The sequence below is a fragment of the Phyllobates terribilis genome, unplaced genomic scaffold, assembly GCF_046119375.1.
Source record: "Phyllobates terribilis strain yellow unplaced genomic scaffold, ASM4611937v1 Scaffold_3__8_contigs__length_932513732, whole genome shotgun sequence".
In the NCBI taxonomy this organism is placed as follows: Eukaryota; Metazoa; Chordata; class Amphibia; order Anura; family Dendrobatidae; genus Phyllobates; species Phyllobates terribilis.
Genome location: NW_027362763.1, coordinates 174188606 through 174209987, shown reverse-complemented (window position 1 = coordinate 174209987; position 21382 = coordinate 174188606). Strand labels below are relative to the sequence as shown.

Here is a 21382-nt window from a genome sequence, read left to right as displayed (position 1 = left end):
CTTTTAAGGACTAGGTTACAGCATTTCCTACGACTTTTATCAGGCAGGTCTGTGCTCTTAAATAGATAGATTGTGGGAGTAAAGACTAATTGTAATTGGAGTCCTTTTCAGGACTAGGTTACATCAGTTCCTATCAGTTTTTGCCAGGCAGGTCTGTGCCAGTGCTGTGCAAGTTTTTTTCACAGCATTTGGCTGAATCTAGCAAAGCTAATCCTTTTTGGCCTATTGCAGAGTGTGTTAGTCAGTGGAGTAGCCTATCTGTGTTGCAAGATATACCACCTGTGTATAGAATACCAATTTTTTTACTGCACCTAGTGAAGTAAAATCTTTTGGGCATAGCATCATTCTATTAGTCCATCTATACTGACCTCCATCAGGTTGCAAATTGAATATAATTTTTTTCTGCATCTAGCTCTGAAAAAATATTGGGCTTCTAGCTGTGTGTGGGACTTGTTGTATTAGTCCATCTATACTGACCTTCATCAGGTTGCAAACTGAATATATTTTTTTCTGCATCTACCTCTGAAAAAATATTGGGCTTCTAGCTGTGTGTGGGACTTGTTGTATTAGTCCATCTATACTGACCTCCATCAGGTTGCAAACTGAATATATTTTTTTCTGCATCTACCTCTGAAAAAATATTGGGCTTCTAGCTGTGTGTGGGACTTGTTCTATTAATCCATCTATACAGACCTCCATCAGGTTGCAAACTGAATATATTTTTTTCTGCATCTACCTCTGAAAAAATATGTGTCCTTCTAGCAGTGTGTGGGACTTTCTCTATTAGTCCATCTATACTGACCTCCATCAGGTTGCAAACTGAATATAATTTTTTTCTGCATCTAGCTCTGAAAAAATATTTGGCCTTCTAGCAGTGTGTGGGACTTTCTCTATTAGTCCATCTATACTGACCTCCATCAGGTTGCAAATTAAAAATAATTTTTATCTGCATCTAGATCTGAAAAAATATTTGGCCTTCTAGCAGTGTGTGGGACTTTCTCTATTAGTCCATCTATACTGACCTCCATCAGGTTGCAAATTAAAAATAATTTTTATCTGCATCTACAGTACCTCTGAAAAAATATTTGGGCTTCTAGCTGTGTGTGGGACTTGTTCTTTTAGTCCATCTATACTGACTCCCATCAGGTTGCAAATTGAATATAATTTTTATCTGCATCTAGCTCTGAAAAAATATTTGGCCTTCTAGCAGTGTGTGGGACTTTCTCTATTAGTCCATCTATACTGACCTCCATCAGGTTGCAAATTGAATATAATTTTTATCTGCATCTAGCTCTGAAAAAATATTTGGCCTTCTAGCAGTGTGTGGGCATTTCTCTATTAGTCCATCTATACTGACCTCCATCAGGTTGCAAATTAAAAATAATTTTTATCTGCATCTACAGTACCTCTGAAAAAATATTTGGGCTTCTAGCTGTGTGTGGGACTTGTTCTATTAGTCCATCTATACTGACCTCCATCAGGTTGCAAATTAAAAATAATTTTTATCTGCATCTAGCTCTGAAAAAATATTTGGCCTTCTAGCAGTGTGTGGGACTTTCTCTATTAGTCCATCTATACTGACCTCCATCAGGTTGCAAATAAAAAATAATTTTTATCTGCATCTACCTCTGAAAAAATATTTGGGCTTCTAGCTGTGTGTGGGACTTGTTCTATTAATCCATCTATACAGACCTCCATCAGGTTGCAAACTGAATATAATTTTTTTCTGCATCTAGCTCTGAAAAAATATTTGGCCTTCTAGCAGTGTGTGGGACTTGTTCTATTAGTCCACCTATACTGACCTCCATCAGGTTGCAAATTCAAAATAATTTTTTGTCTGCATCTAGCTCTGAAAAAATATTTGGCCTTCTAGCAGTGTGTGGGACTTTCTCTATTAGTCCATCTATACTGACCTCCATCAGGTTGCAAACTGAATATATTTTTTTTCTGCATCTACCTCTGAAAAAATATTGGGCTTGTAGCTGTGTGTGGGACTTGTTCTATTAATACATCTATACAGACCTCCATCAGGTTGCAAACTGAATAAAAAATTTTTCTGCATCTACCTCTGAAAAAATATTTGGGCTTCTAGCTGTGTGTGGGACTTGTTCTATTAGTCCATCTATACTGACCTCCATCAGGTTGCAAATTGAATACAATTTTTTTCTGCATCTAACATAGCCAATAGTTTTGGCCTAATACCACAGTTTGGCCACTCAGCTCTGCTCGGTTCCCATCCATTGTTTTTTTTGTGCAAACAACTCCAGAGTTGTGAATTAGTTAACCACCAAAATGAGTGGAAAAAGGCCTGCTGCTGGTGGAAAGGGGAATAGGCGTGTTCGGAAGGGGAAAAAAGGTTGTGTCCGTGGGGTAGGTGTTAAAGCAACAGTAACATCTGCAGAAGAAAAACCATCTTCCAGCCAAACTAAAATGTCTACTTCTTTTAGCGGACAATGTGATAAGATCCCTTTCTTACGGCCATGCCAATCGCTACAAATTCCAGATGAGGCACAAAAACAGCAGGTGCTTCAACGGATATCAAGTGCTCCTTTAAGTGGGCTCTCCTCCACATCAACTTTAACATCACAAATACTCCAGTCCTCAAAGGTGTCACCCCAATCGCACTTGCTTCCTCACAGCTCCCAAATCTCCAGCTGCCCGTCTGAGTATGAGGTAGAACAGATGGTTGAGTCTGCAGAGCTGTTTACTCATACTATAGCCTGGGAATCAGAGGTCGACTCCAGCGCTTCTGTGAATCCAGACGAGGAAATGATCTGCACTGATGCCCAGAATCTTTATGAGTCGGATCCAGGACCAGACGCAGAAGGTTCTGACCATAATGTAGACCCTCATTCCCAATCTGTAACTCCTGTTGGTGGAGACAATGAGGAAGACGATGATAAGACTCAAATACCTGATTGGAGCGACAACTTTAGTTTTTTGTCAGGGCAGGAACAGGTTGGCTCTGAGGACGACGGGTGTGATAACGCACAGGGTGATGATGATGAGGTTGGAGATCCCACTTACTGTCAACCCACAGTCAGCCAAGAGATGAGGTCAGCAGAGGAGGTGGAGGAAGATGCTAGTGACGACGAGGTCAGGTTGCGCCTTCCTGGACAGAGACGTAGTACTGGAAGCACGTCAACAACTGCATCCTCAAACACAACTCTGCCTCTCACCACAAGTCGTGGTGGCTCTTCAGGTCGCATGGGTGCTAAGCCTTGCATAGCCTGGGCATTTTTTCAGATCGATAAAGATGACCCAACTCGTGTTATCTGTAACATTTGTCAGCAAAAGCTAAGTAGAGGCCAAAAAATACATAGTTTGAGTACTTCATGCATGAACCGGCACATGGACATGAAGCATAAGTTGCAGTGGGAAGCTCAGTGTGCTACAATGCGGCCTAGCCGGCCGGGCCAAGCACCGTCTGCCATATCTTGTGCATCCGCGGCCTCTTCATCCTCTGTGACTGGGGGGACAGCAGTCACACCTGTTTTGGGGCGCAGACCTGCCACCTCTTTACCCGCAACAGCCAGCGTGATTGGCAGGTCATCATTTTCTTTGGAGGTGGTAACACCAGCTGGTGTTGAGCGCTGTCCGACATCGATAGCACCACCTTTGGATCAAGGCAACCTAACATGTCCGCCTGCATCTTCCTCACAGACCGGCAGTTTGCCGGGGACACCCTTATCAACCCCGTCTAAGCACAATAGCCAGCCCTCGGTCCCTCAGATGTGGACAAGTAAAAGACCATTTCCTCCTAGCCATGAGAAAGCTAAGAGGTTGAATTTCACCACCTGCAAGCTCTTGGCTACAGAAATGCTGCCTTTCCGCCTGGTGGACACAGAGGATTTTCGAGACCTTATGTCCGTCGCAGTGCCCCAGTACCAGATGCCCAGTCGGCACTACTTCTCAAAGAAAGGTGTGCCTGCGCTCCACCAGCATGTCGCACACAACATCACCGCTTCTTTGAGAAACTCTGTGTGTGACAGGGTGCATTTCACCACAGACACTTGGACGAGTAGGCATGGACAGGGGCGTTACATGTCGCTGACTGGGCACTGGGTAACTATGGTGACAGCAGGACAAGGGGCTGCTGTCCAAGTCTTGCCGTCCCCACGAGTTGTGCGTCAATCCTCTTTATGTCAAAGTTCCTCCACTGCTTCTGCCTCCTCAACCTCCTCTCGGTCTTCCACCTGCACCCAAAGCCTGTCTGGTCATGCCACAAGCTTTCTAACTGCGCAGAAGGGATCCTGCACACCTCCTTACTATGCTGGCAGTAGGGCTCAACGTCATCAGGCGGTTTTTACATTGAAATGTCTGGGAAATGTGAGTCACACAGCTGAGGAGTTGTGGTCAGCTCTGGAGAACCAATTTCATGAATGGTTGTCTCCACTGGACCTGAAACCAGGGAAGGCCGTGTGCGACAATGCTGCAAACCTGGGTGCGGCCCTTCGCCGGGGCAATGTCTCACACGTGCCTTGTATGGCTCACGTGTTGAACCTGGTTGTCCAGCAATTTTTAGCCCACTATCCCAGACTAGATGGCCTTCTGCAGAGGGCACGGTCGCTGTGTGCTCACTTCCGCCGTTCGCATCCCGCAGCTCAGCGACTTACATCTCTACAGAAGTCGTTGGGCCTGCCACTTCACCGGCTAAAATGCGATGTGCCTACCCGGTGGAATTCAACTCTGCACATGTTGCAGCGACTGTGGCAGCACCGACAAGCCCTGGTGCAATACGTTCTGACGTATAGCCTGGGCCAACGAGATCCAGAGGTGGGGCAAATCACGCTGGAGGAGTGGTCTCAGATCAGGGACCTATGCACCCTTCTGCACAGTTTTGAAATGGCGACGAAGATGTTTAGTGCTGACGATGCCATTATCAGCATGCCTATTCCGGTGATTTACATGCTGGAGCACATGTTAAACAGAATTCGGAGTCAGGTGGTGGCACAAGAGGAGGTGGAGGAAGTAGAGGAGGAGGAGTTGTATGCGGAAGGGCTAACATCTGCAAGGTCCAGACGGTCGGCAGCACCAAGGCGGCAGGCATGTGAGGGTGGGGGAGATGGTTTTACCAGGGCGCATGGTAGCAGCCAAACTAGTGAGGAAGGTGCAGGAGCCCAGGAAGAAGTGGAGGACGAACTGATGGAAGACTCATCAGATGAGGGAGACCTTGATCACATTTCTGTTGTGCGAGGTTGGGGGGAGAGGACAGAGGAAGGAAGCATGATTGTTACCTCGCTACCAACACAACAGGGACTTGGTGCTCCTGGATGCGCAAGACACATGAGTGCCTTCTTGCTGCACTACCTGCAACATGACCCTCGAATTGTGAGAATTAGAAATAATCCTGACTACTGGGTTGCCACACTGTTAGATCCCCGGTACAAAAGTAAATTTGCAGAAATTATTCCTGCCATAGAAAGGGATGCACGCATGCAGGAGTATCAGCAGAGACTGTTGCAGAATCTTACATGTGCTTTTCCACAAAATACCAGTGGTGCACGTAGTGAATCTCACAGTTCCAACTTGCCAACCGTGGGACCGTCAAGTGTTCAACACTCAAACCGTAACAGAACCACAGTATCTGCTGGTAACATCAATTTTGCGGAATCATTTCACCACTTTTTTAGCCCATCCTTTGCAAGGCCACAGGAGACAAGAAGTCTGACACATAGTCAACGCCTAGAGACGATGGTACAGGAGTATCTCCAAGTAAACATTGAAGCCATGACTGTGTCACTGGACCCTTGATCTTTTTGGGCTTCCAATCTGGATAAATGGCCGGAGCTAGCCACTTACGCCTTGGAGATCTTGTCATGCCCCGCAGCCAGCGTTCTGTCTGAACGTGTGTTCAGCGCTGCTGGTGGTGTGCTGACAGATAAGCGCACGCGGCTCTCCACTGATAATGTAGACAGACTCACGTTCATAAAGATGAACAAATCATGGATCCGAAACGACTTTTCTACCCCTGTGTCATCCTGGGGAGAGTAAAAGCTTGATGATTGGTTAAAATCACCCTACCAACCGTTTTAAGCTTTCAAATTACTAATCATGTTTATCTGTTTCTTGGCTGGAAAATAATTTGGGCTTTGTAGCAGTGTGCAGCACTGATTCTATTAGGCCATCTATAATAAGCTCCACCAGATTTAAAATTACTAATCATGTTTATCTGTATCTTGACTGGAAAATAATTTGGGCTTTGTAGCAGTGTGCAGCACTGATCCTATTAGGCCATCTATACTAAAGCTTCACCAGATTTAAAATTAATAATAATTTTTAGCTGCATCTAGCCCGGAAAATAATTTTGGGGCTCCGAGATGCGCAAGACACATAAGTGCCTTCTTGCTGCACTACCTGCAGCATGACCCTCATATTGTCAGAATTCGAAGTAATCATGACTACTGGGTTGCCACACTCTTAGATCCCCCAAACTTTTCGATCAACCTTTTCATTTTAATAAAGACCAAAAAAATGGTCATTTTTGAAATTATAAGCATTAGCAGGTTGTTAGAAACTGAAATCAAACAGTTTTCAACTCAAAACTTTATTCTAGGTGATGTTACATTTTCACATAGGACCCCTTGTTCGAAAGGAGCTTCTGAACTCTCTCGTCCATTGAATTTGTCAGGTTTTGGATGGTTTCTGCTTCAATTGTTTTGCATGAGGACAGAATACCCTCCCAGAGCTGTTGCTTAGATGTGAACTGCCTCCCGCCATCATAGACACTCCTTTTAATGATGCTCCAAAGGTTCTGAATGGGTTAGAGGTCAGGGGAGCATCGGGGTCACACCATAAGTTTGTCCCCTTTTATGCCCATATCAGCCAGAGATGCAGATGTTTTATGTGCAGCATGAGATGGTGCATTATCATGCAAAAAAATGATCTTGCTGTGAAATACACGGTTCTTCTTCTTGAACCATGGCAGGAAGTGCTGTTTGAGAAAATCCACATACATTATGGAGTTCATCTTTAGCGCCTTCAGGGATCCTAAAGGGGCCGACAATCTCTCTCCCCATGATTCCAGCCCAAAACATTACTCCACCTCCTCCTTGTTGGCGCTGTAGCCGTGTTTGCGTGGGGTGTCCATCAACCAGCCATCCTCCACTCCATCCATCTGGACCATCGAGCGCTGCACGGCACTCATCCGTGAACAAAACAGTTTTGAAATCAGTCTTCATGTAATGTTTGGCCCACTGGAGCCGTTTCTGCTTGTGTGAAGTGGATAGAGGAGGTCGACAGGATGGCGTATGCACAGCTGCAAACCTCTGAAGGACCCTGCATCTTGTTGTTCGGGGGACGTTGGAGGCACCAGCAGCTTCAAAAACTTGTCTGCTGCTATGACAAGGCTTTTTTGCCACTGCTCTTTCAACCTGACGTAATTGCCTGTAGGAAAGAGTCCTCAATTTGCCCTTATCAGCACGCACACGTGTGTACTGTGAATCAGCTACATACTTCTTGATTGCCAAGACACTTCATCCTGATCATCGCACAATGTTGATTGTAGTCATGCCTTGACCTAAACACTCCACAATTTGTTGCTTCTCAGCAGCCGACACATCCTTTTTCTTTTCCATTTTGGCAGAAAATGTAGGCTGCTTAATAATGTGAGACAGCCTTCTTAAGTAGTCTTGCCTTTCATTGGACACACCTGCCAAACTAATTAGCACAGGTGTCTGCAATTGCTTACAGTGATATAAAGAGCCCTGACACACATCACCATCAATGAGTTTAACTGACAAACAAACAAATTCTTCCCTTATCACTCCTAAACACTTTTTGCATAATAATTTGGAACACAGTGTACATGTGCTTTTCCACAAAACACCAGTGGTTCACGTAGTGAATCTTACAGTTCTAACTTGCCAACCGTGGTCTGTATGGAGTTGTTCAATAAAGGGCCCAAAATTAAGATAACATAGATGGGAGAGGTCTCTATGAATAGGAATTCCTAAGTATTTGATACCCTGTGAGGGCCAGGCAAAGGGAAAGTTGGACTGGATGGAATCCTATATGGATTTGGGGAGGGAGACATCGAGGGCCTCAGACTTCGCTGCATTGATTTTAAAATTTGACCATGTAACAAAGTGATCTATTTCAGCCATAACAGCATGGATGGATATATGTGATTGAGTGATATATAGTAGGACATCATCAGCAAATAGAGAGCACTTGTACTCGGTGCCTCCCACCTCAATCCACCTAATATTGGGGTTATGGCGAATTGATGAGAGCAGGAGCTCCGTCACTAGGATGTATAAGAGAGGGGACAGAGAACATCCCTGCCTTGTCCCATTGGTGATTGTGAAAGGTGATGAAAATGTTCTGACGCGCCCCCTGGGCCTTGGGACACCCGGAGCCGGACCCTTTTTGGTGGATGCTGGTGGTTGTAGTCTCCGTGGCGGCGACCCGGTTCCGTGGCTCAGGGCGGTCAAACCAGTGGCGGAACTATTTATGTGGTTTTGATGTTTAAATGTCCGACTACGCCACCCGTGGATTGCGGTCAGAGTGAACCGCCGCTCCAGGGCAGACCACTGAGGCTGGTGTTGTGGGTGCAGCAGAGCGTAGCATAACTCCCCACGGGAGGAGTATAGCCTCAGGGCAGTGTATGCGGAGGATGGGGGTGATGGTGCAGGGCAGCAGCAGTAACGACACGGAGTCAGTGATGCAGTCCAGGGCCTTTACTCACAGTTCTTATTATCCAGACCACGTCTGCAGGTAACGGCTGCCCACGTCGTACTGTGCTCACCAGGTGAGGGGCTCAGACAACTCCCAGATAACTTTGGAGCGCTTCACAGGACCCCCTTTGTGTGTCCTTTGTCTGGCCTTTCTTACCAACCCTTCTGTCCGGCTGCCTCGGGCCTCCTCTTGGTAAACTTGGCGCCAGTTTCCCTGACCCTATGTGGTGCCTTCCTAGCGGGTGTAGCGAGGGGCTGCGCCACATAAAATGTCACAGCCTCCTGTTTCTAGCTGAGGGTCGTTTCCTGCCTCCACTAGTTTCGGGGACCGGTCTCCCCCTTTGGCCTGACCCCTCCACGCAGGTGGATTCGGGCGTGCGGTGGCGACTCGCCCGTCCGCACCCCTGGGATCCCTTCGTTCCTCATTCCTGGAGCCTTCTCCGCTCCTCTTCCTTCCTTCTCCCTCTTCCAGGCCTGGGCCTCTGTTACTAGGCCCGCCTCCGGAGCAGAGCTCATGCAGAGCCCCTGCTCCCTGCCACTTCTGCTCAGACTTCTCTGCACTGAACTAAGATGGTGCCCACCTTTTATACTCCCTTCTCAATGCACCCAGGAACTGCTTCCTCCCTGCTCCTGCACTACAGGGTTCCCCTTCCTCAGTGTTCCCTCCCCCCACTCCAGCCAGGGACAGGGACTGTCGTGCCCATCTCAGGGGCATATTGGTCGCCCTGCCCCACGGCAATGTGGTGTAATGCATGCAGGTGTCGGGTCCTGATCCACACTACATCCTTACCTGAGAGTGAGATATCACACCTCTGGGTGAGGTGCAATACCTCTGTAGCATCCGAGCCCTCAGGGTGCTACAGTTCCATTTATCTTCAGCCTAGGTGACGTATTGCGATACAGGGCCGTGATTTTGGCTATAAAAGGGTCCCCTAGACCCCTACCCCAAGCTTTTTAAGAGAATCATATATGGCGTGCCAGGAGACTCTATGGAATGCTTTCTCAGCATCCAACGAGAGTATCTAATTACAAATTTTTAACTGCATCTAGCCCAGGAAATACTTTGTGCCTAGTAGCAGTGTCTGCTAGTCAGCGGATTATCCCGGCTGTTAAGCAAGCTACACCACCTGTAGTTTGGACACTTAATTTTTTCAAAGGAAATGCTTCGGGACCACGGGATACTCAGTGAGGAGCATCAGGAGGCACCCCAAGGCATAGGGGCTGGGACTGGCAGTAGGATGCCTTGCGGTGGACAGCCGAGCTCGATCCTTATAAAAGCTTTTTAACTGCAGCAGCTTTAGTGGACGCTACTGGAGCTGGAATTACGCGGCTGCTGGCATGAGATTTGCCCTCCAATAGATCCTTGTAAATGGATTTAAAGTGTATTCATTCATATTAGAGAGACAATTTAAATTAAAAAGCTTAGAGCTTCCTCCACCACAGGGGGGCTCGCTCGACCCACCAGCGGACAGGCACCAGTATTGGGAGAGGGGGGCTGGCCGTCAGGGTTCACCGCGGCTCTGGCACAAACCCGGCGACGTGGAGGTGGCACGGGCAGGAGCGGACTGAACGTGTCGGCTTCTCACTTTTTGGATTTTAGAAGGGCATGACATGCCTATATCTGTGTCTCCCCCTCCTTTTACTCCTCCACCTCTTTTCTTTTCGCATGACTATATGTACTTGTCACTTTTCCATGTGTTAGTTGTGTCTTCTAAGCAGTTTGTCAGCTTTTGGACACCTTTGAAGGTGTTTTCTATGTGTTTCTATGTGTTTTTGTTTGCCTGCCATTGGTTTTAACGGTGTTCGAAGGTGTTCGACGAACAGTTCGACGAACAGTTCGGCGAACACACCGGTGTTCGACGAACCGAACTGAACTCGAACGCTACGGGGGTGGCTCAACACTAGTCCTGGCCTGCCCTGCCGCCAGCATTTTATCAGAGCGGGTTTTTAGTGCCGCTGGTGGAATTATAACTGATAAGCGCATCCCCCTGTAAACTGAAAATGCTGACAGGCTGACTCTTATAAAAATGAACAAGGGCTGGATTGGGCCAGACTTCTCAACACCACCGAATGATAGCAGCGTAACATAAACTCAAATCCAGTGTCTTTTTTTGGGCGGTGTATTCCCATGCACCTCTTCACACACACACATGGGTATACGCTTCCTGATTTTGGCTATTTGCTCTTGTCCTCCTTCTCCTCATCTTCATCCTCCACCACCATATCACCAGGGTGACCATGATCCGTGATGCAACACCCACATAATTTTTTTAAAGGTTGTTTATGATGCCCGTAAAAAAAAAAATGTATACCGTATGTTCATGTATACACCCCAGAGGTAAATGTTTGTCAGCCTATACACTTAGTGCATGGGCATTACAAGTATAGGAGACCCGCTCCTTTCTAATGGGAACATTTTTTATGAGGCCGTCCTCCACGTCTCTTCCAAGGTGAATTGGAGTGCCTCCCAATTTTTGGCAGCCCTTGCATTCACTGCATAGGCAAACACAATGGGAGACCCACTTCCTAATAATGGGAACATTTTTTTTCAGGAGGCCCTCCTCTACGTCTCCTCCAAGGGGCATTGGAGTGCCTCCAAATTTTTGGCAACCCTTGCATTCACTGCATAGGCAAGCATAATAGGAGACCCACTTCCTAATAATGGGAACATTATTTCCAGGACGCCTTGTGACCTCCACGTCTATTCCAAGGGGCATTAGAGTGCCTCTAAATTTTTGGCAACCCTTGCATTCACTGCATTGGCAAACACTATGGGAGGCCTACTTCCTAATAACGGAAACATTGTTTTCAGGAGGCCCTCCTCTAAGTCTCTTCAAAGGAGTATTGGGATGCATCCAAATTTTCAAAGTGGTATTGGGGTGCGTCCAAATTTTGGGCAGCCCTGCCACTCACTACATATTAAATAACAGTATAGGAGACCCACTCTTTAGTAATGGGAACAATAAAACATAGTCGGCTGATGGCTCTCTAAGAATATTGAGGGCCTACTGCTGGCCCTTTAAGAATAGTAAAAGCCGCTTGATGGCCCTATAAAAATAGGCTTTGTGACTTTCAGAGTCCCTCCTTCATAAATGAAACACGATGTGTCTGATGATATCTCACACACCACATGGCAAGATAAGGTTGTAAAATGTTAAAATGACATTTCCTTGTGATTGCATTTGTCACGGTTGAAAGCAATGCAAAAGTGCAAAAACTCATCAAAAATGCTAAGTGTGAACATAGCCCGAGGTGTGAAGGAGTACTTTTGTTTTTGGTTATTTATTTTGCTTTATATACAAGTCATTACCCTGGAAAGGATGTTCCTTAACATATTTCCCACGGAAATCCATTTTGGCTTCGTTTTTGTATGTTTTATTGTGAGACCGTAATACCTCTGACAACGTTGTTGACAAAAGTGATCTAGGAGTCAGAAATGCTTCCAGGCGTCTTCCCCATGCTGTTCCCATGTAATTTGAGCACTGTTCCCATCGATTTGGGCAATTTTTAGACCCTCTGCAGACTGCCGGGGGGAGCCGCCTGAAAAATGCTGGAGTTTTCCATAGACTTACATTGGGCTCGTTACTCAGGTCGAGCACCCGAGCATTCCAATGTGCTCGACCCGAGCATCTAGCACCCGAGCATTTTAGTGCTCGCCTATCACAAGATGTAACCCAAAACAGATAGTGATACCATGTTAGCAAGTCAAATATGAATGATTTAAAAAAAAATTTGGAGACAAAATAGAATTAATTATTTCATGGGTGAGATCTTTATTGCCTGACAATTCAAATTATAATTATAAGATTTGGAGCATGGATGCTCCGTCATGAGGGTGGTGTTTTTTTTGTCAAAATGGTAAATGGTCCATGAGCTTTATTGCCAAGGGCCACAAAAATTATGTTCTCTAGTGTGATGTGGAGACATGTATAGAAAGTTTAAGTAGAAACTCCAAAGGGTTTCACACATTTGCCAGTTTTGATCAAATCAGGGAGTCTATCGATCGGAGAAAAGCGAACACACAACCAATTCTGTGTCCCAGACTTGTCTGAGTCTCAGTTGCCTTATTACAAGTTTTTATTACAAACCACAAAGAGAAGGAAAGTGGGAGTGGCTTATATTACGTTACCTAAAAAGGGAGATAAGTTGGGAAAAACAAATTCATAAATCATGTCTTCTGCTGCATTCCTTAGGAGGCTGGTTATATCTAGTTTACTATACGTTCAGAAACAAAGGAAGGCTTTAATGCATCTCTATATCAGAGACGACACCCTGCTTTTAAGAATAACACTTATAAAGCTAATATTAAAATACAAAATTATCAAAGATATATGAATTGTCTAAACAATAAAGCAAAGTATAAATATTTACCATAACAAGTGCTTGCAATTAAAACCTGCAGGAGAACAGCCAAGAAAGTATGCTATCCCATGACTCCCATAGTCATGACTCTGGGAGGAGTCATATTTATTTTTGGAAAAATATGTTTTTGGCCATCTTATAGATTTTTACAGCAGATATATAGATGATTTGATTATGATTTGGAAGGCTACTGAGGAAGAAACCAAAGATTTTATCTCTTATCTGTGTAATAATGAATTTAATCTATCATTTACATATATTGTGAATTCCAACGAGATGAATTACTTGGACGTTACACTAGCTGGAAATACTATAACAGGTAAAATTGATATTTATTCTTTCAACCCCTTTCCGGCCCAAGGCGTACTAATAGGTATCTGTGCCCTGGGCCTTATGGGCCTGATAAGTATTAGTACACCTTGGTGATTTTGCCCGCACACAAGCGGTGCGGGCGAGATCGCCACCAGGTGTCAGCTGATTGTTACAGCTGACACTCGGTGCTATGTGCAGGAAGCGGTCCCGCACCGCTCCCGGCACATTAACCCCTGAAATGCTGCGATCGAAATCGATCGCAGCATTCCGGTGGAAAGAGGAGGTATACGCGATACTTACCTTCTCTGCCAGCGTCCCGCGGCATCTGAGTCCGGTCCCGGATGTTGCCATGGTGACCCGATGTCATCATGACAACATCCAGGTCACCAGGTGGCAGGAAGTTGCTTTGGTCATGCGCAGTGCATGACCAAAGTAACTTCTCCCTGTGCAGCACTGACATCTTGTCCTGCAAAAACAAAGCCGCCATACGGCTCCAACGGCCGAAAAATAAAAAAGTTATAGCTCTCAGAATGAAGCGATGCAAAAACAATTCTTTTTTCTATAAAATAGTTTTTATTGTGTAAAAGTGCCAAAACATAAAAAAATATATAAATGCGGTACCGCTGTAAACGTACTGACCCGAAGAATAAAGCTACCTTATCAATTTTACCACACGCAGAACGGAATAAAAAAAAAAAAAAAACAATTCCTGAATTGTTGTTTTTTGTTTATTCTGCCTTCTAAAAATCAGAATTGAAAGCGATCAAAAAATGTCACGTGCCCGAAAATGGTAAATACGTCAGCTTGTCCCGCAAAAAACAAGCTGTCACAAGTCTCTGTCGGCCGAAATATGAAAAAATTATAGCTTGCAAAATATGGCGATGCAAAAACTAGTCTTTGCAAAAAAAATGTTTTTTTTTAGTGTGTGACAGCTGTCAATCATAAAAACCCAATATGAATCTGGCATTGCTGTAATTGCACCGACCCGAAGAATAAAGACGTCTAATCACTTATACCGCACGAGGAACGGCATAAAAAATAAACCTTAGGGTTAGGGTTCTGTTAGGGTTAGGGTTGTGCTAGTGTTTGGGTTGTGCTAGGGTTAGGGTTGTGCTAGGGTTAGGGTTGGGCTAGGGCTAGGGTTGGGCTAGGGTTAGGGTTGGGCTAGAGTTAGGGTTTGTGCTAGGGTTAGGGTTGGGCCAGGGTTAGGGTTGTGCTAGGGTTGTGCTAGGGTTAGACTAGGGTTAGGGTTAGGCTAAGGTTAGGGCTAGGTTAGGGTTAGGCTAGGGTTAGAGTTGGGCAAAGGTTGTGCTAGGATTAGGGTTGGGCTAAGGTTAGGGTTGGGGTTGGGATTTTTTCAGAAGTAAAGAAAAAAAATGACGATGATATAGCGACTAATGTTGAGCGCAAGTGCTCTCTACTTGAGTTTGCATCGGGTCCTCGGGTATGCACCGAGAATCGCGGATGCTCAAGTGACACAAATATTTTGCGGAAGTGCTGCCTTTTTGCCGCCATTGACTTGCATTAGAACGCATGGATTACGCATCACTGCATATGTAGATGCGCATTCCATGCGTTACAATGTGCGGATGGTACCCAGGTCTAGAGGAGACGAGACTCTCCTCTGGACCCGGGTACCATAGAAACTGTAAAAAAAAGAATAAAATAAAAAATAAATATGATACTTACCTTCTGATGGCCCCTGCTGCGCTCCTCCTCTCATGCTGGCAGATCGCGATGGACTGAAGGACGTGCGCTGACGTCATAGTCATGTGACGGTCACGCGACGCTGACGGCGGCAGGTCCTTCAGTGTACCGCGATCTGCCGGCAGTCAGCATCAAGCAAAGCAAGACTGCAGGGGCCATCGGAAGGTAAGTATAGATTTAATTTTTATTTGTTTACATTCTCTCGGGTCACACTATATAAATCCATGCCGTTTGCATGGATTTATATAGTGTGACCAAGTTGACAAGCACTTTCCAAGTGATGCTAAAATCCCTTGGAAAGTGCTTGTCAACCCGCATGCGGAAATGCATGTGAAGAATGCTTCACATCCGCATGTCCCTGGCAGGAAAAACGCATGTACAATCCGCATGTACAATCCGCATGCGTTTTTTCTGCCAGGGGAGATGCAGAAATGCTCAGGAAAAATCTGGAGCATTTCTGCATCGTGGGCACATAGCCTAAAAGTCACGTCAAATGTGATGTGGTCTCTAAAAAATGGTTTTGTAAATTTTCTTGTAAAAATGAGAAATCGCTGGTCAAATTTTAACCCTTATAGCTCCCTACTAAAAAAAAATTTTGCTTCCAAAATTGTGTTGATGTAAAGTAGACATGTGGGAAATGTTATTTATTAACTATTTTGTGTGACATGTCTCTCTGATTTAAGGGCATAAAAATTACAATTTTGAAAATTGCGAAATTTTTTACATTTTTTCCAGATTTCTGATATTTTCAAAAATAAACGCAAGTGATAGCAAATAAATTTTACCACTATCATGAAGTACAATATGTCATGAAAAAACAGTCTCAGAATCAGGGGAATACGTTGAAGCGTTCCAGAGTGATAACCTCATAAAGTGACAGTGGTCAGAATTGTAAAAATTGGCCTGGTCATTAACGTGCAAACCACTCTCGGGGATAAAGGGGTTAAAAAACCTACAGATTCTAACTCTATTTTAAAGGCAAATTCATGTCATTCTCCTCACGTCATCAAAAACATTCCAGTGGGTGAGCTTAATAGAACAAAGAGGAATAGCTCACAAAAGGAGTCATTTACCACTGAATCATACAAAATTGTGGACAGATTTAAACCAAGGGGTTAGTCCAACCGATATCTGAAGTGTGCGGTAAACATTGTCAATAATATAGATAGAAAAATATTGTTACAAGAGAAAAATCAGAATGCTAGTGTGAATACTGCTGGCATTTTTTCTACTCATTATAGTCCTCAATTCTCTATGATAACTGATATTATTAAAAAATATTTGCCAATTTTAAATCATGATGACAGGCTTGCAACAGTCCTACATAAAACGGACATCAAATTTGTAGCGACAAGGACACCTACAATAGCTAGCATTCTTTCCCCTAGTTCAGTCCATTTAAATAAATCGAATACTTCTTCCACCTAGATTTCCTTGAAAGGATTTTTTAGGTTGGGACATAATCCCCACAAAGCCTGTCTTTTTGCTGAGAATAGGAAAAGTAAATTTCAATCATTTGGTTTCCAAACAACAATTTAATGTCCGTAGTTTCATGAATTGTTGCAGTTCTGCAGTAGTTTATTTAGTAGAATGTATCAGTTGTGCTGTACAATATGTGGGATGCACAACTGGTCCACTAAAAAAGAGGATTCACAGACGTTTGTCTGGTGCCGTTAATCCGGCTGCATTTAATGTATCGGCAGTCTCCAGACACTTTTCCACTATACATAAAGGGGACTTAAGCTCCTTCAAATTTGCAGGGATAGAAAAGGTTTTTCGACCTAGGTGAGGCGGTGATTTGAAACGGAAGCTTTTGAATAGAGAGAGCTTCTGGATATTTAACCCTGCTGTTCTGTTCGGGTCATAGTGACCCGAACAGACTTTTTGTGGCCCTGTAGATTTTTTTCTGTAAGTCTCTAAAAATTGAGACTCCTTGACTTTTCCTCATTTGGGGACCTACCTATGAGTATTTTTTTTTTTTTTTTTTTCCGTTTACTTTTTGCTACACGCAAAAAGTTACACTTGTTGTGTTCGGGTCATAGTGACCCAACATCGTTTTTTACAGCTGTGAGGCCATATTTTCAGTGAAATAAAGGAGTTATAACCTCAGTTGGGTCTATTTATTGCATCTACTATTGTATATCAATTGATTTTTTTCCTAAATTATTTCAATGGGGTCGTACACGCGCTCTACCGGGGGTATGCATTGAGATCTGCGCACCATAAAAATGGCTTTATATTGATTATTTTGGTGCACAGTCTATTCTAAAATGTAGAGTGCATCCGGAGAGATCACTAGGTGTGCACTACACGTGTATATTATGCGCAGAACGGACTGCTCAGAACGCGCTGTCTAAGACGTTTTTTTTGTAAAGCTGAGCTGTAAAGTCTTGCAAATAATTTTTTTTTGCTTAGTAAGTCTGTCTTCCTGGCTTATCTGCTTGTTTTCAGATGGGTTCTTATCTTCTCTGCTCTTATCAGTACACATATACTAGCACAGACATTTGTACAACGTTGGGGAAGCAGTAACCGTTGATGAGCAACTAGTTTCATTTCGTGGTAGGTGCCCATTTCGTCAGTATATGCCAAGCAAGCCGGCGAAGTACGGGATAAAAATATGGGCATTATGTGACAGCACAAGCTCTTACCTTTATAATGCACAGGTGTATTCTGGCAAAACACCAGGACAAAGAGTTGAAAAAAATCAGGGGATGAGAGTTGTCCTTGATTTGACGAATGGTCTCAAAGGTCAAAATGTAACTTGTGATAATTTTTTTACTTCATACCAACTAGGGCAAATGTTACTAAAGCGACAACTTACCATGTTGGGTACGATCAGAAGAAACAAGCCTGAACTACCACAAGGTATTTTGGGGAAAAGAAGTTTACATAGCTCTATGTTTTACCTTACTCCAAATACAACAGTTGTGTATGTGCCAAAAAAAAATAAAAACGTCATACTAATGAGTACTAACCACCATGATAATGAAGTAAGTACACGGGAAGATAGAAAACCAAATATGATCTTGGACTACAATGCAACGAAAGGTGGTGTAGACACATTAGACCAACTCATTGGTACATATTCCTGCAAAAGAAAATCAAGTCGGTGGTCAATGATTCTCTTTTACAACATTCTGGATTTGTCAGCCTATAATTCTTTTGTGTTGTGGAGGGAAATCAATCCCAATTGGAACCCCAACAAACTCCATAAAAGAAGACTATTTATAGAAGAACTGGGGAAGTCACTGGTTAGGCCTTATATTGAGAACAGAAAAGTTACACCAAGAACAGAAGCAGCAGCAGGCCTGGTACAAAGCATCCATCAACATGCCCAGGACAGTGAAGCCATGTCCTCCACAAGCGCTTCTACCCCCATGGCCTCTTCCGGCATCAAAAGAAAAAGATGCAGCTATTGCCCTTCTACTTGTGACAACAAGACGAGTATAACATGTTCTGGCTGTAAAACATTTCTATGCAAAAAACATGTGTATTGTTTTTCATGCAAGAATCCATAAATTTACATGATTATGTAAATATATTCACATTGTAATGTTTATTATCCTTAATTTTTTTTCACAAAATGTTTGATTTGATTGTTTTTTTTTTTTTTTTTTTTTTACAAAATATGTGTAGTTTTTTTTTTTTTACTACCAAACATGTTCACAAACAGTCTAGTAATCAAAAAGTATAAAAAAAATTGAGTTAGAGTGTCTAAAATCAAGGTTTAATAAGCCGGGTCATAGTGACCCGGAACACTACAAGTGTATAGTAAATGCGAACAGAACAGCAGGGTTAAACTCCGTACAAGGGTGCCGCAAGGACTAAACACACGCCAGGATCTCATCTTGCAATATAACTGATAAAATGAAAATACCTGTTTTTTTTTTGTTTTTGTTTTTTATTTTATACACCCATGTGAATTGGTTTTTAAGCTGTTTAGTTGTCTATATGTTTCTATTCATCAGACCTTCTATACAGGTAGGGGTTAATTCACAGGTGACTTTGATTGAAGATCCGACCCCATCTTTTCTCTTAGGTTTTCTTTCATTCCTTTAAAGATGTCTGATGTGCCTGTACACACTTACCATGACTAAGGCACTTCTGCCGAAATGTGTCGGTCAGTGTTTCTAGGATTCTTCATAGTGTCTACATGTTTTTAAAACGTTACATGATGGAAGAATAAAGTATGGACTTTTTATAAATAATATGTTTTTCTTTTTCGCTGGAGGATTTTTTTCTTTTTTTTATAATGAGTCCCATAGAGTACAATATAGACTGGTCATGCCCATGCAACTTACCTCCTCTCAACCAGGAATTAGGAGCTGTGTGCCAGTAAGAATGATATCCCACAAATGTCTCCAATGTCTGCTTCACCCTTATCTTTGCATAACTGCTCTTTGTGAAATTAGTCCTAATGTAACCAAAGTATGGTAAATCTTAAACGTGCCCATGTGGGCTTGAAAAGAGAAATTAGGTATGACCAGTTTGGTCAATAATCCATTGTTTTCTTTAGCGTTCTAAGTCTTCTTCAAAGTCTTCCAAAAGTTTTTGCGGTTTTGCATCTTCTACAACTTCAATTTCTTTTATTACATTGGTAAAATCATTCTTGATTTGCTTGTTGCAGAGAAACAAAAGAAGAGGCAGGTCGATGATATACAAGAAGGCATCCAAGAGCTGAAGAACACCTTGGTGAAGACTCAGTCTCAGCTGGAGAAAGAAAGGGAGATGGAGCATCAGCGCAGGATACAGGTAGAACAGACATTAGGTATCATTGCTGAATAAGTGCCTGGATTTTGATTTTGAAGAGGTTTATTATTTTCATATTATAAACTGTGACTGCTAATGTTTTTCCACATATACAACATCTGGAGAAAAGGGAACACCTGACCTTTTTCTTTAATTGAAGTGGCTGCTACTAGCTCCTTTCTTTATTCAATTGCTCTTCCATCTTATTTGTATTTGGTATTATTTAGTAATATCCAAGACTTGCGTGTTCATATGGCATTTTGGGAGTGGCGTTGATCTTAACGACAGATTCCCTTTTAAACATGGCGGTCCATTGATAATCTATGCCACAGATTGACTTATATCTGAGCTTTATGTTCGGCAAATTTTCCTAACGTGCACCAATTGTAAAGTCTAAACATAATGTAAACAGAGCCCAATAGAAATAGCGGAGCATACACCGCACATTGAGTTCCCTATACAAAGAGACCTTCGTTCTGCTGAAGGAAGGAGATCACAGTGGTTGGAAATGCACCATATCCTTTGTATTTTATGGTAGAAAATGGAGTTCTCAGAACATGTATAAATAGTTGCCAAAGTGCCATATTGGATGAGTTTTATAGTTTTAAAGGTTGAAACATAAATAAAAAATAAATCCATCAAGTTCAACCTATAATGCAACATGTTGATCTAGAAGAAGGCAGATGCTAATTCCTCCATACAGCTATCAGACTTGTTCCCTGAATCAATGTCCCATCACAGAATCTACAGCCCATAGCCTGTAATTTTATATTTTTTTAAGATAGACATCCACACTTTGCTTGTATTTTTTTAATGAATCAACCATTACAACATCATGTGGCAGAGAGCTCCACAGTCTCACTGCTCTTACAATAAAGAATATAATTCTAAAAATAGATTATAAGATGTGACAAAGTCACTGACAAAGTACTAGAGGGAAGATGTGTAGCACTGAGATTGTTTGCTCCAGTAATATAAACACAGAAAAATGTTCCAGCACACAAAGTAGAAAAAAGAGTTAATCAGCCATCTTTAGTCTAGGGTGATTAAAGAGGGAGGAGCTCAGAGGATAAAATCCAAGCCTTTTAGAGCATTTGAGTGTGGTAAGGGCCTGGAGGTGAAAGCTCTGGAGTTGGTTTGTCATGTGAAGGAAAGCTAAACCTTGGGTTGTGTGTACCTGAAACGGGCGGTTACCTGTAGCAACAAGGACTGTGCCATGTGTTGTGTTTTGTTTTTCCTGTTAGGCCAGGAAGTCCGTGTTTGTTTTTTTGCTAACATTGCCGTGGTCTATGCAGAACTCTCAATAAACCCAGCAGAAGATTTAAAGAGACAGTGTTCCTGTGTAACTCTATGTGCAACCAAATGAGTCGCTCTACCACAAAGGTCAGAGAAGTATGAATAGAGGCCCATAAACCACTCCAAATTACATAATTATCACAATTAGAGGAAAAAAAGTTGTATGGCTTAAAAAACAATTGACTTTTTATTGAAAATACACATATAAAAAATAAAGTTATGTAGGATGACAAACCAGCACACGGCAACCTAGGCATATATAAATGCAAAGTAAGGTA

The 21382-nt window shown here is 43.2% G+C and overlaps 1 protein-coding gene across 3 annotated transcripts in view; it reads left to right on the top strand.

Annotated features, from left to right (window-relative positions):
* The window catches only part of DZIP1L (DAZ interacting zinc finger protein 1 like), a 525484-nt gene that overhangs the window by 458464 nt on the left and 45638 nt on the right, over window positions 1–21382 (top strand). For all 3 annotated transcript variants that reach the window (XM_073674291.1, XM_073674293.1, XM_073674292.1), the window contains one exon: window positions 19687–19811. In XM_073674291.1, coding sequence (XP_073530392.1) covers window positions 19687–19811 — 125 coding nt within the window. The remainder of the gene's footprint in view (window positions 1–19686; window positions 19812–21382) is intronic.